Source organism: Zootoca vivipara, chromosome 10 (genome assembly GCF_963506605.1).
Source record: "Zootoca vivipara chromosome 10, rZooViv1.1, whole genome shotgun sequence".
Taxonomy (NCBI): Eukaryota; Metazoa; Chordata; class Lepidosauria; order Squamata; family Lacertidae; genus Zootoca; species Zootoca vivipara.
In genome coordinates, this window is record NC_083285.1 from 42,481,523 (window position 1) to 42,502,247 (window position 20,725).

The 20,725-nt window shown below is 42.4% G+C and overlaps 1 protein-coding gene across 1 annotated transcript in view; it reads left to right on the forward strand.

Moving 5' to 3' along the window:
- Positions 1-1,040: 1,040 nt before the first annotated feature.
- Positions 1,041-20,725, forward strand: part of ENTHD1 (ENTH domain containing 1) — a 29,547-nt gene continuing 9,862 nt past the window's right edge. The window contains 4 exon segments of the mRNA XM_035127810.1: positions 1,041-1,389; positions 3,580-3,789; positions 6,239-6,354; positions 19,429-19,555. Coding sequence (XP_034983701.1) covers positions 1,041-1,389; positions 3,580-3,789; positions 6,239-6,354; positions 19,429-19,555 — 802 coding nt within the window.

A 20,725-nucleotide genomic window follows, 5' to 3' on the forward strand; every position in this document is an offset into this window, starting at 1 on the left:
AATTCAGTGGCAAGGCTGCTCACCAGAGCAAGACGGTTTGAACATATTACATTGATCCTGGTCCGACTGCACTGGTTACCAATTAGTTTATGGGCCCCATTCTAAGTGCTGGTTTTGACCTATAAAGCCTTAAACGGCCCAGGACCGCAATACCTCAAGGACCGCCTCTTTCCATATGAACCTACCTGGATCCTGAGGTCATCTTCTGGGCAGCAGTGGAGCTAGCCGCTTGGGCACCTGGAGTGGTGCACATGGTGTGCCCCCGGGGGCGTGGCGATCCGCCCAGGGGGGCGATTGGCGTGGCGGCGATCCGCCCGGGGAGATTTTACCACCCCCCTCTTGGATGACACCTGTGGTGGACTGCCCCAACCGCTCCCCCTTCCTACGCCCCTGCTTCCGGGGCCCTTTTTCATGTGCCTCCTGGAGAGGTCCGGAGGGTGGCAACATTAGAACGGGCATTCTCTGCAGTGGCTACCTGTCTGTGGAATGGTCTCCCCAGGGAAGTTCACCTGGCACCTTCATTATACACCTTTAGGCAACAGGCAAAAATGTTCCTTTTTAACCAGGCCTTTGGTTGATTTGATTGGCATCCTATGCCCTTTTAAAATGTTTTTTGTTTGTGGTGGTGGGGGGTTATTGGGTTGTTGTTTTAATATTGATTATGTATTTTGTGGTTATATATTTTGATTTTATTCTGTGAACCACCCTGAGACCTCCAGGTATAGTGTGGTATATAAATTCAAATAATAATAATAATAATAATAATAATAATAATAATAATGATAATAAAGCAGCAAAATATTCTGGGTGAGCTCTGGCAGAGTGTCTCTTTAAGGAAGTGACAGCTCGGAGTTCTTTGTACCTACTCCTTTTCTCTCAAAACACTTGCCTGTTCTCATACAATCTCCTTCCTGCTCTTCTGTTTTCAGAATCTTAGTAGTTTACTGCACAGGAGAATGGAGAAAGAGAGTGACATCACAGGAAATAACTCCCAGCATTTCTCTTCCTTTTTTTAAACCAAGGAACCATTCACTGCATTCATGGCACTCAGGAGGCATGTAAAGAACTTTGTGAAGAATTATTCTGAAGCCGAGGTAAAAGTCAGAGAAGCAACATCTAATGACCCCTGGGGCCCCTCCAGTTCTCTGATGTTAGAGATAAGTGACTTGACTTTTAATGCCGTCTCTCTTACTGAGATTATGAGCATGATATGGCATAGGTTGAACGACCATGGAAAGAACTGGAGGCATGTGTACAAGTCTCTCACACTTTTGGATTATCTCCTCAAGAATGGATCAAAGAAAGTCATTCAGAATTGTCAAGAGGCCTTCTTTAATATCCAGGTGTTGAAGGACTTCCATCATTTAGATGAAGCAGGAAAGGATCAAGGTAAAACTACCCAAGTACTTTCAGAACTCCCTTAAAATAAAGTTGTGGTCTGTGTATATGTGTGGTGTTGGCGGTTGGGAACATAGAAGATACTATTATGTTTTATTATGACCTTATGTGTCACCTTGTATTTGAAGGTCTCCAAGTGATTGACATATTCATCAAATTGCTGAGGGATTAAAAAGCTATGACGCTTTAGACATGGGCAGAAGCCATAGCTCAGTATCAGCACACATTGCTGATTCAGAGTCACTCTTCTCCATTTGAAGCACAGGGTAATAAGAGATCAGAAATGCCACTGCATATTTGGTAATGCTTGAACATTACCAAAAGTTGGAATAGGAGATCAAAACTGACTCACGGAGGAGATCCTAGATGATATGAGGCCCTTTGTACAAAATGTGATATAAGGATAAATATTATTGAAGCATCCATTGCTTGAAAAAGAATATAGATGCTAACATTTTTTTTTGGCCAGGCATCAAGCAGGATGGATTAAATAGGTGACATGTTAAATTAAAATAAAATTATGTAAATTCATATATGAATCCAGTAATGCTAGAAAAACTGTTAGTGCCATGAATAATTAAAGTATTGCACTAGTAAATGTATTAAATTATTAACAGCACTTGCTGAGAATATCAGCAGCTGGTAGATGAAGCAAACAGTCCATCAACTCTGAGTCTTTCTTTGAATATCTGCTGTCAGATGAATTACAACCTTATATGATGCATGTAAACAAATTCCAACTGTGACAAACCTAATTTGTGCTTTAATGATTCAGATGTGCCAATTATTTTTATTTATGTGTTCTCCAGTATGAGAAAATTGTATATTGAAGGAGAATTTCAGCATGGCTTTTGAAATACTGAAGCAAAGTTATTGTATTGTTTCATCACCTATTTACATGAGTGATAGAGCGACTTGATAATAAATAATTTCATTATTTTGCAAGACACAATGGCTGTTTAGCTTCAGATTGATAAGACTTGGAACTGATACATAAATCATGATGTTAGTGATACCTAGCGAATAGCTATTTCAACTGAAAAACAATCTTTCTTTGCAGCAGAGTTTAAATGATATAAATCTATGCAGTAGGTCAAGTCACAAACTATGGTAAAGTGTACCCACAAATTGGCTAAAATATAATTTGCAATATTTGGACAGCCATACGATAGATGCAATACATAGGCTATCATGTGTCAAGTTTGCATCCCCTCTGGACTGCAAGCACCATGCCAAGTCAGCAGAAGCAGGTCTGCTTGAGCTGTAATGGCATCTGTCACGAGCTCTGCAGCAGTCAAGATTGGGTTTGGATTGCCAGACAGAGACTCAGGAAGAGGAATAAAGGGTGGGTGGGTGGGGGCTTTATATTGGGAAGATGGGTTCAAGGAAGGGGAATTTCCCCTCTCCACTCTGACTTCTGCTGCATTGGATGGCAGAGCTGGGATGCGGAGGGCTTGGAGGTGGAATTAGAGGCAGTGCTAACTGAACAGGAAGGTGCAGTCTTGTTGTCTAGAACCAGGCACTACCTTTGCAAATGGGAACACACCCAACCTGAAGGAGCATGCATTTACAATCCAGACATTACTGCAAGAAGAGCAGGTCTTATAAACAAGCATGTTACACCTCATCTTTAAAAGCTTGGGCAGGGCGTGAAAACTTGTTGGGACATATTTGTTGCTTCCATCTAATTCTGAATTTCTTGCCACCCCTATATCCACTTGCATGGGGCTAAGTTCCATTCAACAAAATGGGACGTCCTTATGAGTAGATGTACCCAGGGCTGTACTGTAAAGTGACTTTGCATATGTGTTTTGGTATTTATTTCCACATGCATGGTCAATTTAAAATAATAGATGGTTAAAAATAAATAAACAGATATTAAAACATTTGTTTCATTGAAAATATATTTATATTTTTTTCTGAATGAGGACAAGGGCTCTGATATGATTATGAATAATGTCTTAGTTTAAACAATACTTGCAATATATAGACATATGTACCAATGTATACCAACTGTTGAATATTTGTCCAGCTCATTATCCTAGGTATCAAGAGCTTCATGCCATCATTACACATTTCCGCATCTTCTGTATCTATAGAGTTCTACAACAGAGCTAGTCAGCATTACACTAAACTGTACATTAAAAATAAATAAATCATTTCTTTAATCTTTTTCAACAGGTTATCATGTGAGGGAGAAGGCTAAGCAAGTCCTTGTTTTATTAAAAGATGATCAACTGTTGTACAATGAACGTGAAATCGCACGACGGACTAGGCGGCGCACTTCCTATGCAATGCTTTCCCCCACATCGGCTACTGAAAAAGCTTACTTTCCATCAATGCCTATCTCAGATCCTGTGTCAGAATTCCCTCCTTCAGAGAACCTCCAATGTAAGCAGCACTACATTAAATTGCAAAGCAAGTATTTGCATTTCAGAGCTTTAGTGACTGAAATTCCAGCACGACCTCAGAGCCACTTGGTATTCTTGGTTAAATCCCTGTCTCCTAGCTTCAGTTAGCATCTTTCACAAACCAACCAACAACTGGGTGATTTAGCAAGGAGGCATCTGCTTGGCATGGGAAACAGAATGCTGAGGTAGCTGAATCTTTGGTTTGATCCCACGGGGCTCTTTTATATTCTTAATTTATTGTGTCTCCTGATAAGGATTATTATTATTATCATCATCATCATCATCATCATCATTACCACCACCACATTTGGTAAAATGCTGCACAAAGTCAATAATAGCCCTTTCCTTGCTAGAGCCCTTTCACTGCAGAAACATTTCTCTGGAAATGCAATTATAATTATGGTTCTACACGGCACTTAATATTCCCCTATATGCTCATTAACATCCCGCAGTACCTGTCCCTATACCATGATAATGGTAGCCTAAGATTATAGTCTCACTGCAGAGATGCTGTGACCAGAGCAATTATTCTGCACAAAGATGCGCAGAAGCACTTGGTGGATGAGGTGACGATTGCCACAGATCTAGAGCAAGGGGAGTTCCTGTGGTGCCCAAATGATGGGAGGCTTCTTGCTGCTTCCATCAAATTCCAGTCATTTTGTGCCTTATCAAGCACAGGCAGGCACAGACCAGAGGAGCCTTAAAGTAGATGTGAAGCTGGTTTGGAAGCTGAGGGCACTGCAGGAGGAACCTGCTAAGCGATAGCTTAGCTACCCAGAACATAGCTCCCCGCCTTCACTGTGAGCTCCCTGATTCCTATAAACTCCTTCACCCTCAAAGTTGACATTACCTCTGCCCTTGCAACTCAGCCCATCAAACCTGACCTCTCTGACCTGCCAGTCTCTTTCTGCCCTCTTCTTTGCAGCCAGAGCAGTTGCACATTATTTATAATTTGTAGGGCCCCTCCAACCACAATTGCAGAACTAAAATTGTACTAATAAAAAATAAAAATATAAAAATAAAAAGAATTAGCAGTTTCTGGTTCAAAGTGGGAATTAAACTACCTAGCAAAGAACCAGGAACTGTCTAATGATAGATGAGTTCAGGTATGTCTTGACCCATGAGGAAACAGGAAGCAATTAATTAAAGAAAAACCACCAGACAGTTTAAATTAAAGGGGCAATATCTCTTAAAAAGCTTTAGTGGTGTTTTGCTAGTTCACACTAGACAGGAAATGTAATTACACTATGGCCAAGAATTAAAAATCACCACGAACCAGGTCTAAAAAAATAAGGGAATACAACCCAGAAGATACTGAAATGCAGCAATCTGGCAACATCATCAGGATTCTGTGTAAAAATGAAGTGAACAAAAAATGGCAACTCTGCCTAAAACACATGGTGTGGAAGGAGCTGACTCTTTACTGTGTGAGTCAGTGCTGTTTGCATATTGTCGTTAATGAATGTACAGATGAAGTCAGTCAGCCAAACACCATAACTGATCCTGAGAAGTGAGCTTCTCTATATTGCTGAGCCAGGTTTGAAGACATCTTTTTACATACTGCTGCTTCATGTTACTTTCTAACAATGTGCACATACGTACGAATCACATCTTTGTACAAAGATGGAAGCAAAACAGAGCAATGCAAGAACAACAGTAGATATGTCTGTCTCTGAGGGAGATGTGAGCAGAGCTGTAACATGCAAATGGCCTTCTGTAGTACTGAACAGTAATTTCTAGGGACCTGCAGCATTAGGCAAGCAGATAAATGTATCATATTAAACAATTCTTTGTTAACCATTAAAAGATGTAGAGTACAAGAGAACTCTTAAATGTGAAACAGCAGTTAATGGAGAAACTGCAGCATCAATTCATTTATTGCTATGTATTTTCATTTGTTTCCACATAAAATATCCCTGCTGTAGGACTGTAGCCTTTAAAGTTTTCCATTATCTTTCAAATGGTCTCTAAATTCCTTCTAGCTGCTCATAATGTGAAACACATGCTTGCCATGCTGCAGTAATAATGCTCCTTTTAAATACTAATTGGAATATTTGGTGGGAGAGAGGGATGATACTGGCCCTAATTTTCTAGTTTCCTCCATATAATTTTCACATAAACAACCAGAACAGTTTGTTCTTTATGTTAATTTGTCCCTCTTGAAAAAAATGAGACTTGTTTCACGCACTGAGGATATAAGCAGAGTTAGCAGGTAAACAGGATTCTGTCTGGGTTTGTTGCTTATCAGAGAAAATTATAAAAGCTTTTAGCATTCCGATCCAACCACTGGCAGGCAGTGTTGTAGCTAATGGACTGAACAAGACTTGAGAGGCTTTTTTTTTTGCCCAATTAACTCTGGGAAATTTAACATCTGTCTATTTTTTTCTTTTTACCAAAGTATGTTTTAAAACAGTACCTTTCTTTGACAGATGTTCCCCCTAAGGCATCTGCAGGAGCACTATGCCAGGCAGTTCAGGCATCAGGCAAAGCAGAGATAGTCCAAGATACAACAGCACTTAATGCTGTTGCCAAGAAATCGTCAGAGGTAAATCATGCACTGCATTTGAAGGGAAGGCATAGTTGAATATGGCATTTAATCAAATGTGCCTATGATGCATTTCACTCCTGTTGCAATTCACAGAGCAATCCTATGCATGTTAACTAAGAGCCAAGTCCAATTGCAACATTCAGTTGGGCTTACTCCTATGTGTATAGAATTGCAACATTAGGTGGTAATTCTATATAATGTAACTTGGGAGGGAAGTCAGCAACCCCAGGGTCGTCCATTATCCATATAGACTAAGTTCCTATATCACCCCCCCCCACTGTTCTGTGCAATCCCAGGTCAATTAATACTTGCAACAAGCCACTTTGGTACTTCTAACGAACATTACTGTTTAAATATAAGATTTATGAGCTGTGGCCCTGTTAAAAAAGAACATATTGTAGTGACATATGAACATTACAAACATACAGTCTAAAACAACAGTTTGTTGTTGTTGGCACCCATCTGTCTCGGGAGACAATGGAGGAGTGTGCCTTTGGGGATAAAGTCAAACCGTTGGAAGGTTTCAGCGCATGCTGTGGCTGTAGAGACTGACATGAGAGAGACATGTTTTGTTGCAGCTGGGGCTGATGAAGATGTCTGGTTGTGCTGCTGCAGATGCACCATGAAGTTTTTTCTCTCTGTGTTCCTCCCAGTAGTCCTCTGATCACTCCTATGGGTACATGTCCTGACTGTCTATGTCTCCAGGCACTGTGGTTGTCTGCAAGGGGTTCCCACATGGCCGAGTTGATGTTGGCAGCCTTCATGTCATGTTTGCAGACATCTTTGTAATGCAGAGTTGATCAGCCAATTGGCCTGAAACCAATAGGGCTTACTGCCAGATAAATGGGGTTCAGATTGAAGTCAAAAGCAGTCATTTAACTGGAACTCATTACCTGCTGGATGCTGGTGGTAATGTTGACTGTGGCCACAATTGTGAGATTATAGTATATTGCTCAGGAATTTGTGCCTGTGTGCCAGGTCTGCATAAAGAAAAAAAGGGATTGGGGAGTGCTGGGGCATCTTTCCATGGTAGATTTTCATAGACACAGGTTGCTACTTGTGAATTTCATTACCTAAATTTAGATTAAGTGCACTGGCACTGAGCAGTTCTAAATTTACAGATCTAATTTAGAAATCAAAGCACAATCTAGATCAGGGGTGTCAAACTCAAATTCATCGGGGGCCGCATCAGCAGTTTGGTCACCCTCAAAGGGCCGGTTGTGTCTGTAGGACTATGTGTCCACTCTTTATTATCATAAATTATTGTCACTGCATTCAATTATTACTGTTTTTTGTAATAATGTAAGCTCATTCCCGCCCCCACGTGGATCACATTCCTGCGTCGTGGAAGTGTGTGGGAGGGGATGTAAACGAGGGAAATTTGAACAAAAGGTGGGGATCGACGGCTTCCGGGGGGGGGGGCTCAACTAAACCTTCGGCAGGAAGGAGAAAGCCACTGCTGGGATTAAAAACCTGCAGATGGAAAGAGGGCTTCCCTCTCCCGCCCTGCGCACACCCAAACCCCGCTAGGCAGGATGCCACACGTTGCAACCCACCCCATGCTTTGGAGAGGGGCAGGAACATGCGGTGCAGCGCCAACTCCCTGCTTTGCTTTTGCATCCTCCCTCCTCAGCGCCAGAGTCCCTTCCCCTCGTGCTGAGGGAGGGCAGCGGATTTCCCGAGGAGGAAGGCGGTGGCAGCCCCAGCGGACGTGCATCTTCGCCTCAGAGCTGCTCTTCCCCCCACCCGCGCTGTTGTCGTCTTCGCCGCCGCCTCTCCCTACCGGGACTGCAGGCAGAGGAGGCTTGAAACCCCCCCCCCAAAAAAAATTCCCCTCCCACCTACTCAAACCGCGAGGCGACTCCATCTGGAGCCCTACATCACGAGGGGCTGAGAGGAGGCGGCGGCAGAGCGGGAAGAGCAGGAACCCGTGCCGTCGCCGCCGCCTCCCTCCTGGCTGCCCCCCGGGGAGCAGCTCCGCCGGAACTGAGAAGCCAAAGGGCGGCTCGGGGGTGGGGGGCAGAGCAAAAGCCAGGCACCCTCCCGAGTGTCTATGAGGAGAAAACGGGGGAAGAGGGAAGAGAAACCTGGCTCCATCAAGAGAGCGGCTGTTGCGCTTCGCCTACTTCCCTCTCAGGCTCACTCCGCGTCCCTTTCGCCCGCTCGCTCGCCCACCTCCCGGATGCAGCCGAGGAGAGGAAGGGAAGCGGCGGGCGGCGGCTCCCCAGTGCCGCCTCACTCGCTCTCGGAGACAACAGCAAAGCCCGCCAAAAAAAATCCAGCGCTGCTCCGTCCCGGCACCAACTTTGCTGGCGGCGCCTGTAGGGCTTTCCTACCTCCTCGGCGGGCTTCCTCCTCCTCCTCCTGCATCTCACTTCCCCGTCTGGCCGCTGTGCCACCGCCTCCCTCAGCCTCATTCGAAATTGAAATTCCCTGGCCATTGGCCAAGGCCGTCAGTGCGGCTCCAGCGCCCCGGCCTCCGCCTGCAGCCCCGCCCCCGGTTTTGACCCTTGGCCAATTGCAGGCTCCAGAACTACTGTTAGTGGCTATTGTCGGCGGCGGCTACGCGGGCCACATGACGAGGTCTGGCGGGCCGGATTAGGCCCCCGGGCCTTGTGTTTGACACCCGTGATCTAGATCAACATGTGGGCTTGAACTACTGAATTGGGAGTCAATCAAACCAGTGTAGGAAATGAATATTAAAGCTTTGGGTAGCGTGAAGTTAATAGTTCAGTCATATATGAACAGACTAGAATGGGCAGCCAAGCCATTCAGTTTCGATTCAGAAACAGGACAAGATAGGAAAATGTGAAGTCCTTAATTACAGATGGATGATGAAATGGCTATGGATTTTCTCTCATATGAAAAACTATTTCAGCTCAATGCCGAACCGTTCTTTAGTTTACTATGGCTCAAAATCCTAATAAGAAAGTCCTATAAATATTATTTAATTCCTAACGTCTGTGTATAGTACACAGGTAATCTGTGGATTTGCATCTGTGTGATAAAGTCTGGTGTTTTCATAAGCATAGGTAGTTGTAGCCTAGCTGAAACAGCAAGAGTTTTGTTTAATAATATTATTCCTTCATTAATTTTATTACAAAATAAGTTTAAAGAATGCAAATTACAATATATCAAGTTCCAGCATTTGGGGATCCTGATTGTAGTTGGTAATTGCCAAGCTCCTTAGTAATTATTCCAGAATCTAATTAACTTTGCCTGCTTCTTATTTAAATTATTAATATCTACACCTCAGTTCCTTGAATGGCTAATATTTAGTTAGTTAGTTGACTGATTGATTGAAATTATAGACTGCCTCATAACTGAAGCTCTTGAAGTGACTATCATAATAGTATTTATTATTTCTTCAGTGCTTAAAAACACCTGCAAAGCTCTGTACCCTATAAAAGTAATTAAAAGGCAACAAATCCCTGTGTGCAGCCTTACAGTCTGTGAATGATAACTTAATGCAGGGGTGGGGATGGGGAACCTGTGGCCCTTCATATTTTGTTGGACTCAAACCCCCATCAGCCTCACTCAGAGTGGCTAATAGTCAGAGGTGATAAGAGTCAAACAGCATCTGGAGGACCACAGGTCAATGGGTTGATTTACTGGATTCTATGAAGCAACCTGTGGCTCTTTTCTTAACATAGACCCACAGCAGGTTTTTCTTATGGTTAAAAACATTGTGATTGCTATGAAGAGAGTGAGGAGTCCGTCCTGCCCCCCCCCCATGTCATAATGAAACAATTCAGGATCAGCCAATAAAATTGGGAATAATTCAGAACAGTCCGAAGGTAGCACTTGTATCACAGAGAAATTTGCTTCCATGGGATGTTTGGAAGGCCAGCAGCACAGATGGCTTTAAATGAGGGGTTAGGAAATGCTGTAGAGGAGGCATCCCCAAACTGTGGCCCTCCAGATGTTTTGGCATACAACTCCCATGACCCCTAGCTAACAGGACCAGTGGTCAGGGATGATGGGAATTGTAGTCCAGAACATCTGGAGGGCCAAATTTTGGGGATGCCTGCTGTAGAGGGATAGGTTTGTTAGTGGCAGTTAACCATGGTAGCTAACTTTAGTTGGTGCAGAATTTGGTGGCAAGGTTGCTCACCAGGGCAAGACTGTTTGAGCATATTACACCGATCCTGGTCCAACTGTACTGGTTGCCAATTAGTTTCCAGGCCCAATTCAAAGTATTGGCTTTGACCCATACAGCCTTAAACAGCTCAGGACAGCAATACCTCAAGGACCGCCTCTACCCATATGAACCAACCTGAACAATGCAACTTCCCCATCTCTCTTCTGCAACTGCCTACGCACCCTCAAAATCTGCTCGAGAGTTGGGGAACTTTCTAGAGCAGAGAAGATTTTGGGAACACACAGGGAAAGGAATGGTGGATGCATTGTGTTGCATGCAACTCTGTCTTCCAACCACCAAATGATTTATTTATTTGAATAAATAATTAATATACTACTAAAAGTTGGAGTGTAGGGGGTGTTAGGGAAGAGGTAGTCCTTCTGGTGGTGCACATGTCATGCCATGCTCCTTCAGGGGTAGTTTGTCCACCTTTGGTCTCCACCCTGCATTCAGCACTTCCCTATGGCTCCTAGAAGCTGTCACTATGTGACAGCAGCCAAACCCCAGAAAATGACTTCGACTGGCTGGCGAAATCAAGTGAAGGTAGCCAATGGGTCTCAAACCCATGGTGGGTCAGGGACTGCCCTGCATGGAAAGGCAGGCTCTAGCGGATTGACAAAACGGTTAATAAGGCAGGTCCTGCACGTGCTTCAGAGGGAAGTGAGGGATAGATGGGGCTCCTCAACCTGTGAAGGTAGCCCATCTAAGATCAGGAAAACTCTGGTCCTAAATCTCCACTGCCTTGTGGGACATATTCAGGAGAATAAAAGGCTAAGGAGTAAACCCTACACAAATTTGGAGTAGAGTCCCTACGTCACTTGGATGGCACCTGGTACGCTTTGCTCCAGGGAGGTCACTTCTGTGCTGCTAACACAGCAGTTTGATTTCACCCCCGGAGGTGCACTCCATTGTCTCTCGAGACAGACAGATGCCAAGACCCCAATGTCAAAATAGGCTTTTAAGTGGTTTACAAAGTATAAAAAACAGTTACACAAATATTAAAATATAAAACATCCATAATAAAACAATCCCATTAAAGCATTAGTACACATGGCTGCTGAATAATACTTTCTCATCTTAGACTTTTTATTGTATATGGTGACTGCTTTGGAAAGAGACTTAGATATGTGACAATAGGTTCCTTTGAAAAGCATCCTACTATACTAGCTTTCCCCCTTTCTACTGTGCAGCTTTTCCTTTTTATGAATATCAATAGTACTTGCCACAGTCAGTTCAGAAGGAGCTCCATATGATACAACTTAATGCTACCATGCATGCTGCCTTGGTCTGGTGTGAGATCTTCAGCAAAGAAAATAATAGCGCCCCAGTGGGGAGATGAAAAAATATCATCTCTACGTTTCAAAAGTTGGCAAAGCCTGCCAACATTATAATCTGAAAAACTAGAGATAAACAAATTGAATTCATTTTGTTTTCCGTGCACATAATAGAGATTTCATTTCTGAGCAGTATGCTCTTTCCTCTCTTTTCAGTGTTCATAATTAATCATACTTCTTACTTCTATGAAGTGCCTCACAGTTTCAAGTCACTGCTGCCGACTAATTAAGGATCACTTCAACCACCATTTATGTCAATATTGACCCAGATATTGTATTGTGTCATGATGCTTGAGAAAATGCATTTATTTCCTGTTTTAAAAATAAGGAATTAACACAGTGGTCTGATCTGGACGTAATGAAAAAATGGGTTCCTGCTACATGCACAAGCCTTGGACTACTGTACTGCTTTAGCTGTCCTCCTCCTCTTGTGTGGTTTCCAATTTCAATTAACCACAATCTAATGTTGCATCCAAAATTTTGGTTAATCTTAACTACATTAGTAGAAACAAGCAGTGGAAAATCTACTGAACATTCTTACATCAGTCTTATCCAGCTTCAGTCATCATCCCTGGTGGCAGGGAGAACAAACAAAGACCTAATTTCGATTTAAAAAAGGAGAACTGGGACAGATCTCTATCTGCCTAACTGGACACATTTGCTTCATAGATGTCTGCCTTCGTGTGCTGCAGCGTAAAAATGGTCACTAACAGTTTTTATTGAGTGTAGAAATTTCCCCTTGATAAAGAGCCTCCTCAAAACATGTTGGTAACCAAATCCAGTTGGGTAGCTAGCTGCCTTTTCTGTCTTTGATTCCTCCCCCCATGGTTGTAATTGATTTTCTTTCTTTTGTGGGAACAGTTCAAACCCTAATAGAAGCTTCAGTGAGAAAATTAGGAAATCATATATTGTGAAGGAATTTATCCTTCTATTAAAGGTCATTGGCAGTGCAATCCTGCACATGTCTACTCAAAACTAAGACCCATTGAGTTCAGTTGGGCCTGCTCTCAGGTAAGTGGATGTAGTATTGCAGCCTTAATTTCTTACCTATATGCAAAAGTATATTTTATTGAAGAATTATTCAGTAATAGGTTTTAGGAATCATTTCTGGCATCATGATGCATAAATAACATACCGTAGTCATGCTGGTGGGAAGAAAATTGCTTTTCTTATTCCATCTGCTGTGAAATACCAAACATACTTCTCTCAGTCTAGTGAATCTATCACTGTTAATCCTTGTTTTCCCTTAAATCTAATAAGATGGTCCTCCAAAAACTCTAGCCCTCTAGTCAAATTTCAGAGTGTTGATCTTCCAATCTCCATACTAATACCTGGAAACTTTAATATTCTGTCAAAAAATGAATTTCCCCTTCTAAATATATTCCTACTCCTTCTAACCTAATGAGAAAGTAACTATACTTGTTATTCTGAAATTTTATTGTATTTTGTTCAAGTGTAAAATGTGTTATTGCTAGAGTTAACTCTGATTCGTTTCTTAACCTTTCTTTCCAGTAACTACTAATCTAGGACTACTTGCATTTTAAAGGCGCTGTTCAAATGTAATGGGAAATCTTAGTTTTACACCCTGTGACTGAGCCCTAGCAAGTCTTGGGCTCATGTGTGCTCCCTCCCCTCTCCTTCTCTTTTGGGCTTGAATGGAGGCAAACCAAGGCTTTCCTTTCCAAATTTAAACAAACCACAGTTCCTTGTGATTTCTGAACTTGGGGAACTCTGGTTGGTTTGTTCAAAAGTTGGTTTCACAACAAAGCAGGCTTTGTTACCATCGTTTGATCCTGACTTGCGCTCACTAACCATAGTTTAAACCATGGATTGGCAGTGTGGCACCCGTGGGCATACATGCACTTTCAGAAGGCTTCATGAGCACTTACAGGGCCAAGGGTGGCTCATCCCGTGTTGCCAACTAAGGCAAAAGGGGAATGTGTCCCCTGCCCCCCTTTCTCCAAACTTGGCGAGGGGAGGAGTGTTCCACAAGGAAGCAAAAGTGGTGGGGCTTCCACCACCTGAGGCGGGTGCTTCACCCCGCCTTATTGGTGGGTCGGCTCTGCACAGGGTCCAGTCGCCTCATATTCCTCCTCCATTCAAATTAATCTTGAAATAAGCCTTCTATTGTAGCCAGTAGAAAGCTGTTTTCAAGCTTAATTGCGGTGTGGGGTTATGGAGTGGGTTTACAAACTGGGAGGAAAGAATCAGCCTCCCTTTACTCAACTGTGATTCCCTTCTCTGACAAAATTAGGCTTCCAAGAATCCCTTTATTGGCTATAATAGGTTTCTTTCCAGTTCTTTTTTTTGGGGGGGGGGGTGATTTTGAGGGAGGACTACCCCTTTCTTCCCCAGCTGTGGCTTCCCTCCCAAATATGCTAGAGTTAGGCTTCAGTCGAAGTCTTATTTCAAGCCTTTTTTTTCTTTTTTCTTTAGCAGGGCAATGGGGCGGCTTCCTGGAGACTGCAGATGGGAAAGGAAGGTTAACTGTTGCCTCCCCAGCTGCACTCAGTCTTCAGGAAGATTCCCTCCCATCCCATAGGTCTGAGTGTGTGCGCATGTGGTTGCGATGTTTGTGAGGTTGTGGTTGTCATACCCATATGTGTGCATGGTTGCATTGTGCATATGCTGCCCCAAACAGTTTTTCCACTTTGCAAATGCACTCACAGGCCCAAAAGGCTCTGTGCCCTAAGCAAACCATGCTTCTCCAAGTTCAGATTGTGTGGAAAACTGTTTTAAAGTGGAAGAAGATGTTTCCAATCTTCTCCCCTCTGATAATTGAAAAGAGAAGCGGAAGAAGAAGAGTCTGAGGCTCACCAGGGCTCATTTATGTATCAGGAAACCATGGTTTCCCATCATTTTGAATGGGGACACAAGAATTTGTGTAGAGACTGATAGGCTGGATTCACAGAAGTCAGTCAGTCAGTCAATGTTTATTACGACAAACAGCCAGTATATCAAACCAGAAATTCTGCATAATTCTCTACATAAACAATAAAAACAACTGATATGGGGTTTTAACAGTCAATATACTAATTAAATGTACAGTACTTAAAATACAGGTCCAGAGGAATAAAACACCATTAAAAAAAGAGATTTAACTAAAAACTGTTGCAGCAATATCATCGTTGGAGGGCAGGACAAATTGTTATAATATGTTATTCAATAAAAGAGATTTATGTTTTTTAATAGCTAAGGCCGATCGCTTCTCGGCCTTTTGTCTAAGATCAAGTGTAGTGTGTAGATTCACAGAAGTGAAGAGTGACTTAAAGGCTTGGGGTTCACAAACATACAACAAGGAAGATATATATTGTTCCAAATCCCTGTATCTATATTTTCTCCATGCTAGAAGAAGAGGAGAAAAATTCTAAAAGATAAGAAAGAGGGTCAAAGCAGGAGACTAATGTAGTGGTATAAAACAGAAAGGAACACATTTTGTACAATAGCAACTCAGCACTACTCTCTATTCACTTACTACTGTTTCACAAGGCTTCCACAGGACTGTTTAAAAGAAAGCTGATATCACTGTAAGATGCATTTTATAAACTTTAGTCTTCTTTTTATTGCTCATTATACTGTATTTCCTGTCAATATTATACCTGCTCTGCATCAGTATTCACATTTGATAAAAGAAGCTATTGAAGTTATGGTTGCATTAAAATTTAATGCTGCATGAATCTAAGCAAGGCTCCGTGGAATAGAATTCTAGAGCATACAGTACAAGTGTAACTTAGAACTATATAATTATGCAAGCAAGACTTCTTGGCAAGTGAGGCCCCAATTCAATTGCTGTTCAAAGGAAACTTAATTTATCAGCTCATTTGGAAATGGTTAGTTTCCTTATTGATGACACCATAATATAATTTACCTTCCATGTTTGTTAAAGCTAGTCATCATCACATTGGCTGATTAATTTTTCTTAGCCTGGTTTGAGCTGATTCTGCTGAAAAGTTTTACAAACACTTGGTTCTGGTTTCTGGCTTCATCATTAGTCAATGGTGGTCACTCCTCGCTGCCCTCTGTGGGCAGTGAGGAGGTTCAGGCAGGGGAAAGGCAGGGTTTATGAGGCAAAAATCCTGGCAATGTTCCTCAGTGGGGTCTGGGGAGCTCACTGCATCCCACTGTGCCGCTCAAGCCCATGTCTCCCAACTTGAAAGGCAGAGCGGGTGCAACCTGGGAGTGTATCCCTGCCATGGATGAGTCTCCTTCTCTGGCATGATTTGTACGTAGTTCCTCTATAATTTGGACAATTGGTATTAATTAAGAGGTGCCCCTGGACCGACATATGCTAATAGGCTGCAATCAATCAGCTGCCAAAAGGACTGGGCTTGGCTCTTTAAAGGTACTTGAATGGTTTCTTTGAAGCTTGAGAATCCTTACAACAGCTGGGAAAGGAAGGGAGGGGACAAGGTACTCTGTGCTTTCAAATAGTTTTCAAAAGGTCTCCTTTCTTCTTGTCCTCCCCTGAAAATGAAAGAGACGTGTGTGGCCACTGTTACCGGTATGTTATTCTGTTTGTTACCTTGGAAAAGAGCGGGGAGGCTTTTGGTTTATGCTCAACAAGGAATTTAACAAGGTTTTACTATGACATCCTACCTCAACCGAGGTTGAATGGACTTTATTTGAAATTATTCCTGGACTGGACTAGGAGTGCTGTTGGTGCAGTGAAAAAAGAATGAACGGCTATCGATCAGATCTGGCAAAAAAGCTGAAGTTGAGAAAATATATTGTTTTCAACTGTGTGCCAAGGAAGAATTCCAGAATGGAATTTTAGTGACGGAGACTAGGTATGCACTCTGCGAGTTATTTATGGCTGCAGCTCATATGCTAGTCTGTAAACAGCGGAAGGAATGGAATATGACCTTTTACCATCCAGATAAACACTGCAAAGAACTGAACAATGGAAGATAATAATTAACTCTCCCAGCACACCAGGCTGGAAAAGCAATGTATATGAAGGACTACACACAACGGATTACTCATTTATAAGATGTAACGGAGGTGCTGTTTGTAAGGCGAAAAAAGTGGCCAGGTGGAAGAATGTTTGACGGCAAGTGAAGGATGTCAACTGCAGCAATGTGAGGCAATGATGATGATAATATGTTCAGAACAGGAGCGGGAAACCTGATTTTAAGAAATTGTATTAAATTAAATTAATTTGGCTTGATTTGCAGTAATTTGGAAAATTAATAAAAATAATTTTAAAAAATGGCGAAACCCGTTCTGTCACAATCATAGCAGAGTTGCACGGTCTGATATAAAATAATGGGTGTACCTTTTGGTAAAGGTTGGAACTTAATACATATGTATACATACATACAACTTAATACATATCTGAAGGGGACTTATGTGAATGCTGTATGATGGGTATAATAAAATGTGCCAGTTTTGAAATGTTCCTCTAAGAGGAGTTAGTTGCACACATGTTTTTGGGTTCTATGGCTTTCAGCCCTTAACTTCCATTTGCTTTCTCTGTGAAATGCTGTCCTACTTCCTTGTGTCCAAATTAATCATCTTCAAACACGCCCTGGAAGATAATATACTTGTATTTCATTTTGACTCAATAGCGACATCAATATGTCAAATCAAAATTATACCTGCATCAAAAGTGATGCCAATCTCCTGTGCATTATTTTACATAACAAAAGTAGCAGGACTACTTTAAAAACGCAAGCTTCAATTTAAGTGACAATACTTGAATTAAATACCTTAAAAAAGGCAAACCAAAAAAATCACCATTGGCAACAGGTTAATTTAACTGCAAGCAAAAACAAAAACAGGCAATGCTTAGGATTGCTTCAAAAGCTGTGGTTTAAACAGTGCTGAATACAGTTAGCTACACCTGTGGTTACTGTGTTTTCTGTAGCAGTTTTAGCACTTCACTTGACACCTGCTTAGTTGTTTTTCTATTGTAGAAAAGGTTGAGTTCGCTTTCCTACCAATATTGGAAGGTATCTCAGATAAGGCCAGCCCCAAATATAGATAATCATCTCTGAATTTTAGCACTTGTGTGTGAGAGACCTCATCAGAAGCACAGCAAATTTTGTAATACGACACAGTTTATGATGGAGAGAGAGGGCTTTTTAAAGCCAGAATTTTAATTCAACCATGTGATTACCAATGCATAGACAGCTGTATTCATGCTGTCCTGATCCAGGAATGGCCATATCTGTCTTAGCAACCAAAGCTGGTATGGATGAGCCTTTGGCTAGTGGCGAAGCTGCATGCTCCACTACCAGGGGCAGAGAGCAGGCGTGGGCATGGCTGGCACGTGTCTTGGGAGCATGATGTGCCTCCTGGGTGTGTGGTGCGCCACCCACAGGGGCATGCCGCATGTTCTGGGGGCCTGACGTGCCGTCTGTGGGGGCGTGGCACCTGGCGCGCACGCAGGGATCGCCACGATGGCACCCTACTGGAATAGTGGTGCCAGGGGCAGTCAACTCCCTCCACACTCCCGTTTCTCCACCAGTGCCTATGGCCATAATAATATAATTGGCCACGTATACCTTCAAGTAATGTAAATAAATTAAATTAAATTATGGACAGCCTTGGGGTGTATAGTCTCCTCATATTTACTTCCAGCAGCCAAACTGCTGAGAGAATTGGAGGCAGCAAAATAAAGATCAAACTAGATGCAGATGGTATAATGATTAGCTGTCAAAACCCTGTGAAATCATTGGAGGAACTGTCTGAGGTTATTCAGCAATTTGGTGCAGTATCTGGATATAAAATTAATAGAAACAAATTAGAATTAATTGGTCTGCACTTTGGTGGAATAGCCAAGCTGGAGTTTTTTTTTTAAAAGCTAAACATAGGTTAAAATGTTTTGAAAAGCAGCTATATTTATCAGAGGACCTGAAGTTATTGTTTGTGAATAATTATGAACTGATTATAAAGAATACATAAAGGAGGCTATAGATAATTGGAAACTATTCAAATGATTATGGTTTGGCATGATTGTCTCAATTAAAGTGAACCTAATTCCATAGTGGTTATTTTTATTTAAAATAATTCTTATTTTTTTAAATGTTTTTCAGTAGCTGATATATAATTATAAATGCTTTTATTTCAGAGGAGAGAAAATTACAACAAAAACATAAATGTCAATAATATACAAAACCATAAAAATCAAATCCTATATAAATACAAAAACTCACTGAACCCCCCAAGTTAAAGCACTGGTATAAAAACTGAGAAGCACAGACCACATGAGTTATGTAAAAGGCCTGGGTGATCAGAAAATCTCACTGAAGCTGGGGGAGGGATGCAGTGGCTGAGAGCAGGTGTGGGCGTGGCTGGTACGTGTCTTGGGGGCGTGGCACGCTGCCTGCAGGGGCATGGTGTGCGTCCTGGGGGCGTGGCATGCCGCCTGCAGGGACGTTGCTCCCAGCGCAGGTGAGAGGGCACCCACGATGGCGCGCTGCTGGGGGCGGTGCGCTCCCCCCCACTCCTCTTCCTCCGCCAGTGGAGGGACGATGGTGGATTGATCTCAGTCATTGGCTGCCTGCGATGTTAAATGCCACATAATATTTTTCTTAATGTAACTTATAATTAACTGTTTCTGCTTGATTGCTTCATGTTTTTCTTGTGTATCAGGACTTGATAATCTTTAGTGACGACGAGTCCCCAACTACTGATGTGCAACCAACATTTCCAACTAAGGTCCCTGTAGAGGAATTGGCAACAGATACAAAGTTAACAGCAGGGAACTCCTGGAATGCGAGTAAGTAGAAAACAATGAGTAGAAGGCAAGTAGGTTAAAAGCAAAGGCAGAATTTGCATTCAGTTGCACCATGAGTAGTAAATAGCAACTGGGAGGAAAGGCAGCTTTCATCAGGAAGATGGTGTAGGAATGGAAAGGGATTTTTTTTAAAAAAAACAAACTTTACAATTCAGATTGGGGGGCCCCTGCAGTTGCTTCTTCTAAAGAAAGAGATGTGACAAGTCCATCATCATCATTCTTTATTCGACCGCCAGTCAGAAAAGATACAATTCTCAGTACAAAGTTAAAACATCTAAGACATCTAAAAACTAAAATAAAACATGGGCAGCACTAATACAGGTTATACAGATAAACCCGCATCAATGCAGTCGATTTTACTCTTACGACGCTTGAGAGCTAGGAAGAGAAATTTAGCCACCAAGAAAGCTGTTTTCCCAGTGGGATTATTCAACAAATGTACAACAAACGTACAACCTGACTTTCTCTGGATAGACAGCTAAGTTGAGATAGGCATGGGGCTATGAGACATTGTCTTAAATCTACATAGATAGGGCAACTCAGGAGGATATGTTCAGTGGACTCTACCTCACCCAAGGCACAATGGCAAGTTCTCTGATCGTATGGAACTCCCCTGTACCTTCCCCATAATACCGCAGATTCGAGGACGTTCAGTCTGGCCGCAGTGAGCAGTCTGTAGTATTCCACATAGTGGATTACTGTGAGATAAGGGGCTGGTGTAACCTGATAGATCTGCTCGCCCAGGAACATCCCTGGTTTCAAGCAGGCTATGTCCTCTTGTCTAGCAATATCGCCCAATCTCTGAGCAATCACGGCTCTAGCTTGACTGTATGTCATAGACTCCAAGTAAAGGTGTGACAGTCCGCAAGTCTGTACTTCATCTAAGACCTCCCTTTCCCAGGATGATTGAAAATCATCCCTCAATATCAAGGGGGCCAAACCCACGGGTTTAAAGCATAGCTTAAGCCATAGCCAAAGCTTCACTTTCAGGGCCACATACCTCTAATCGCATGACCACACCCGCTACAGAAGGGGGGATTCTGGAGGATGGCTCTAAGAAATCGCGATTGGATGGATTCCAGTCTTAAAATATCCCTGCGTGAACCCAAAGCAATGCCCACCAAAAGTAGTGGGACGACTTTCATTTGAAAA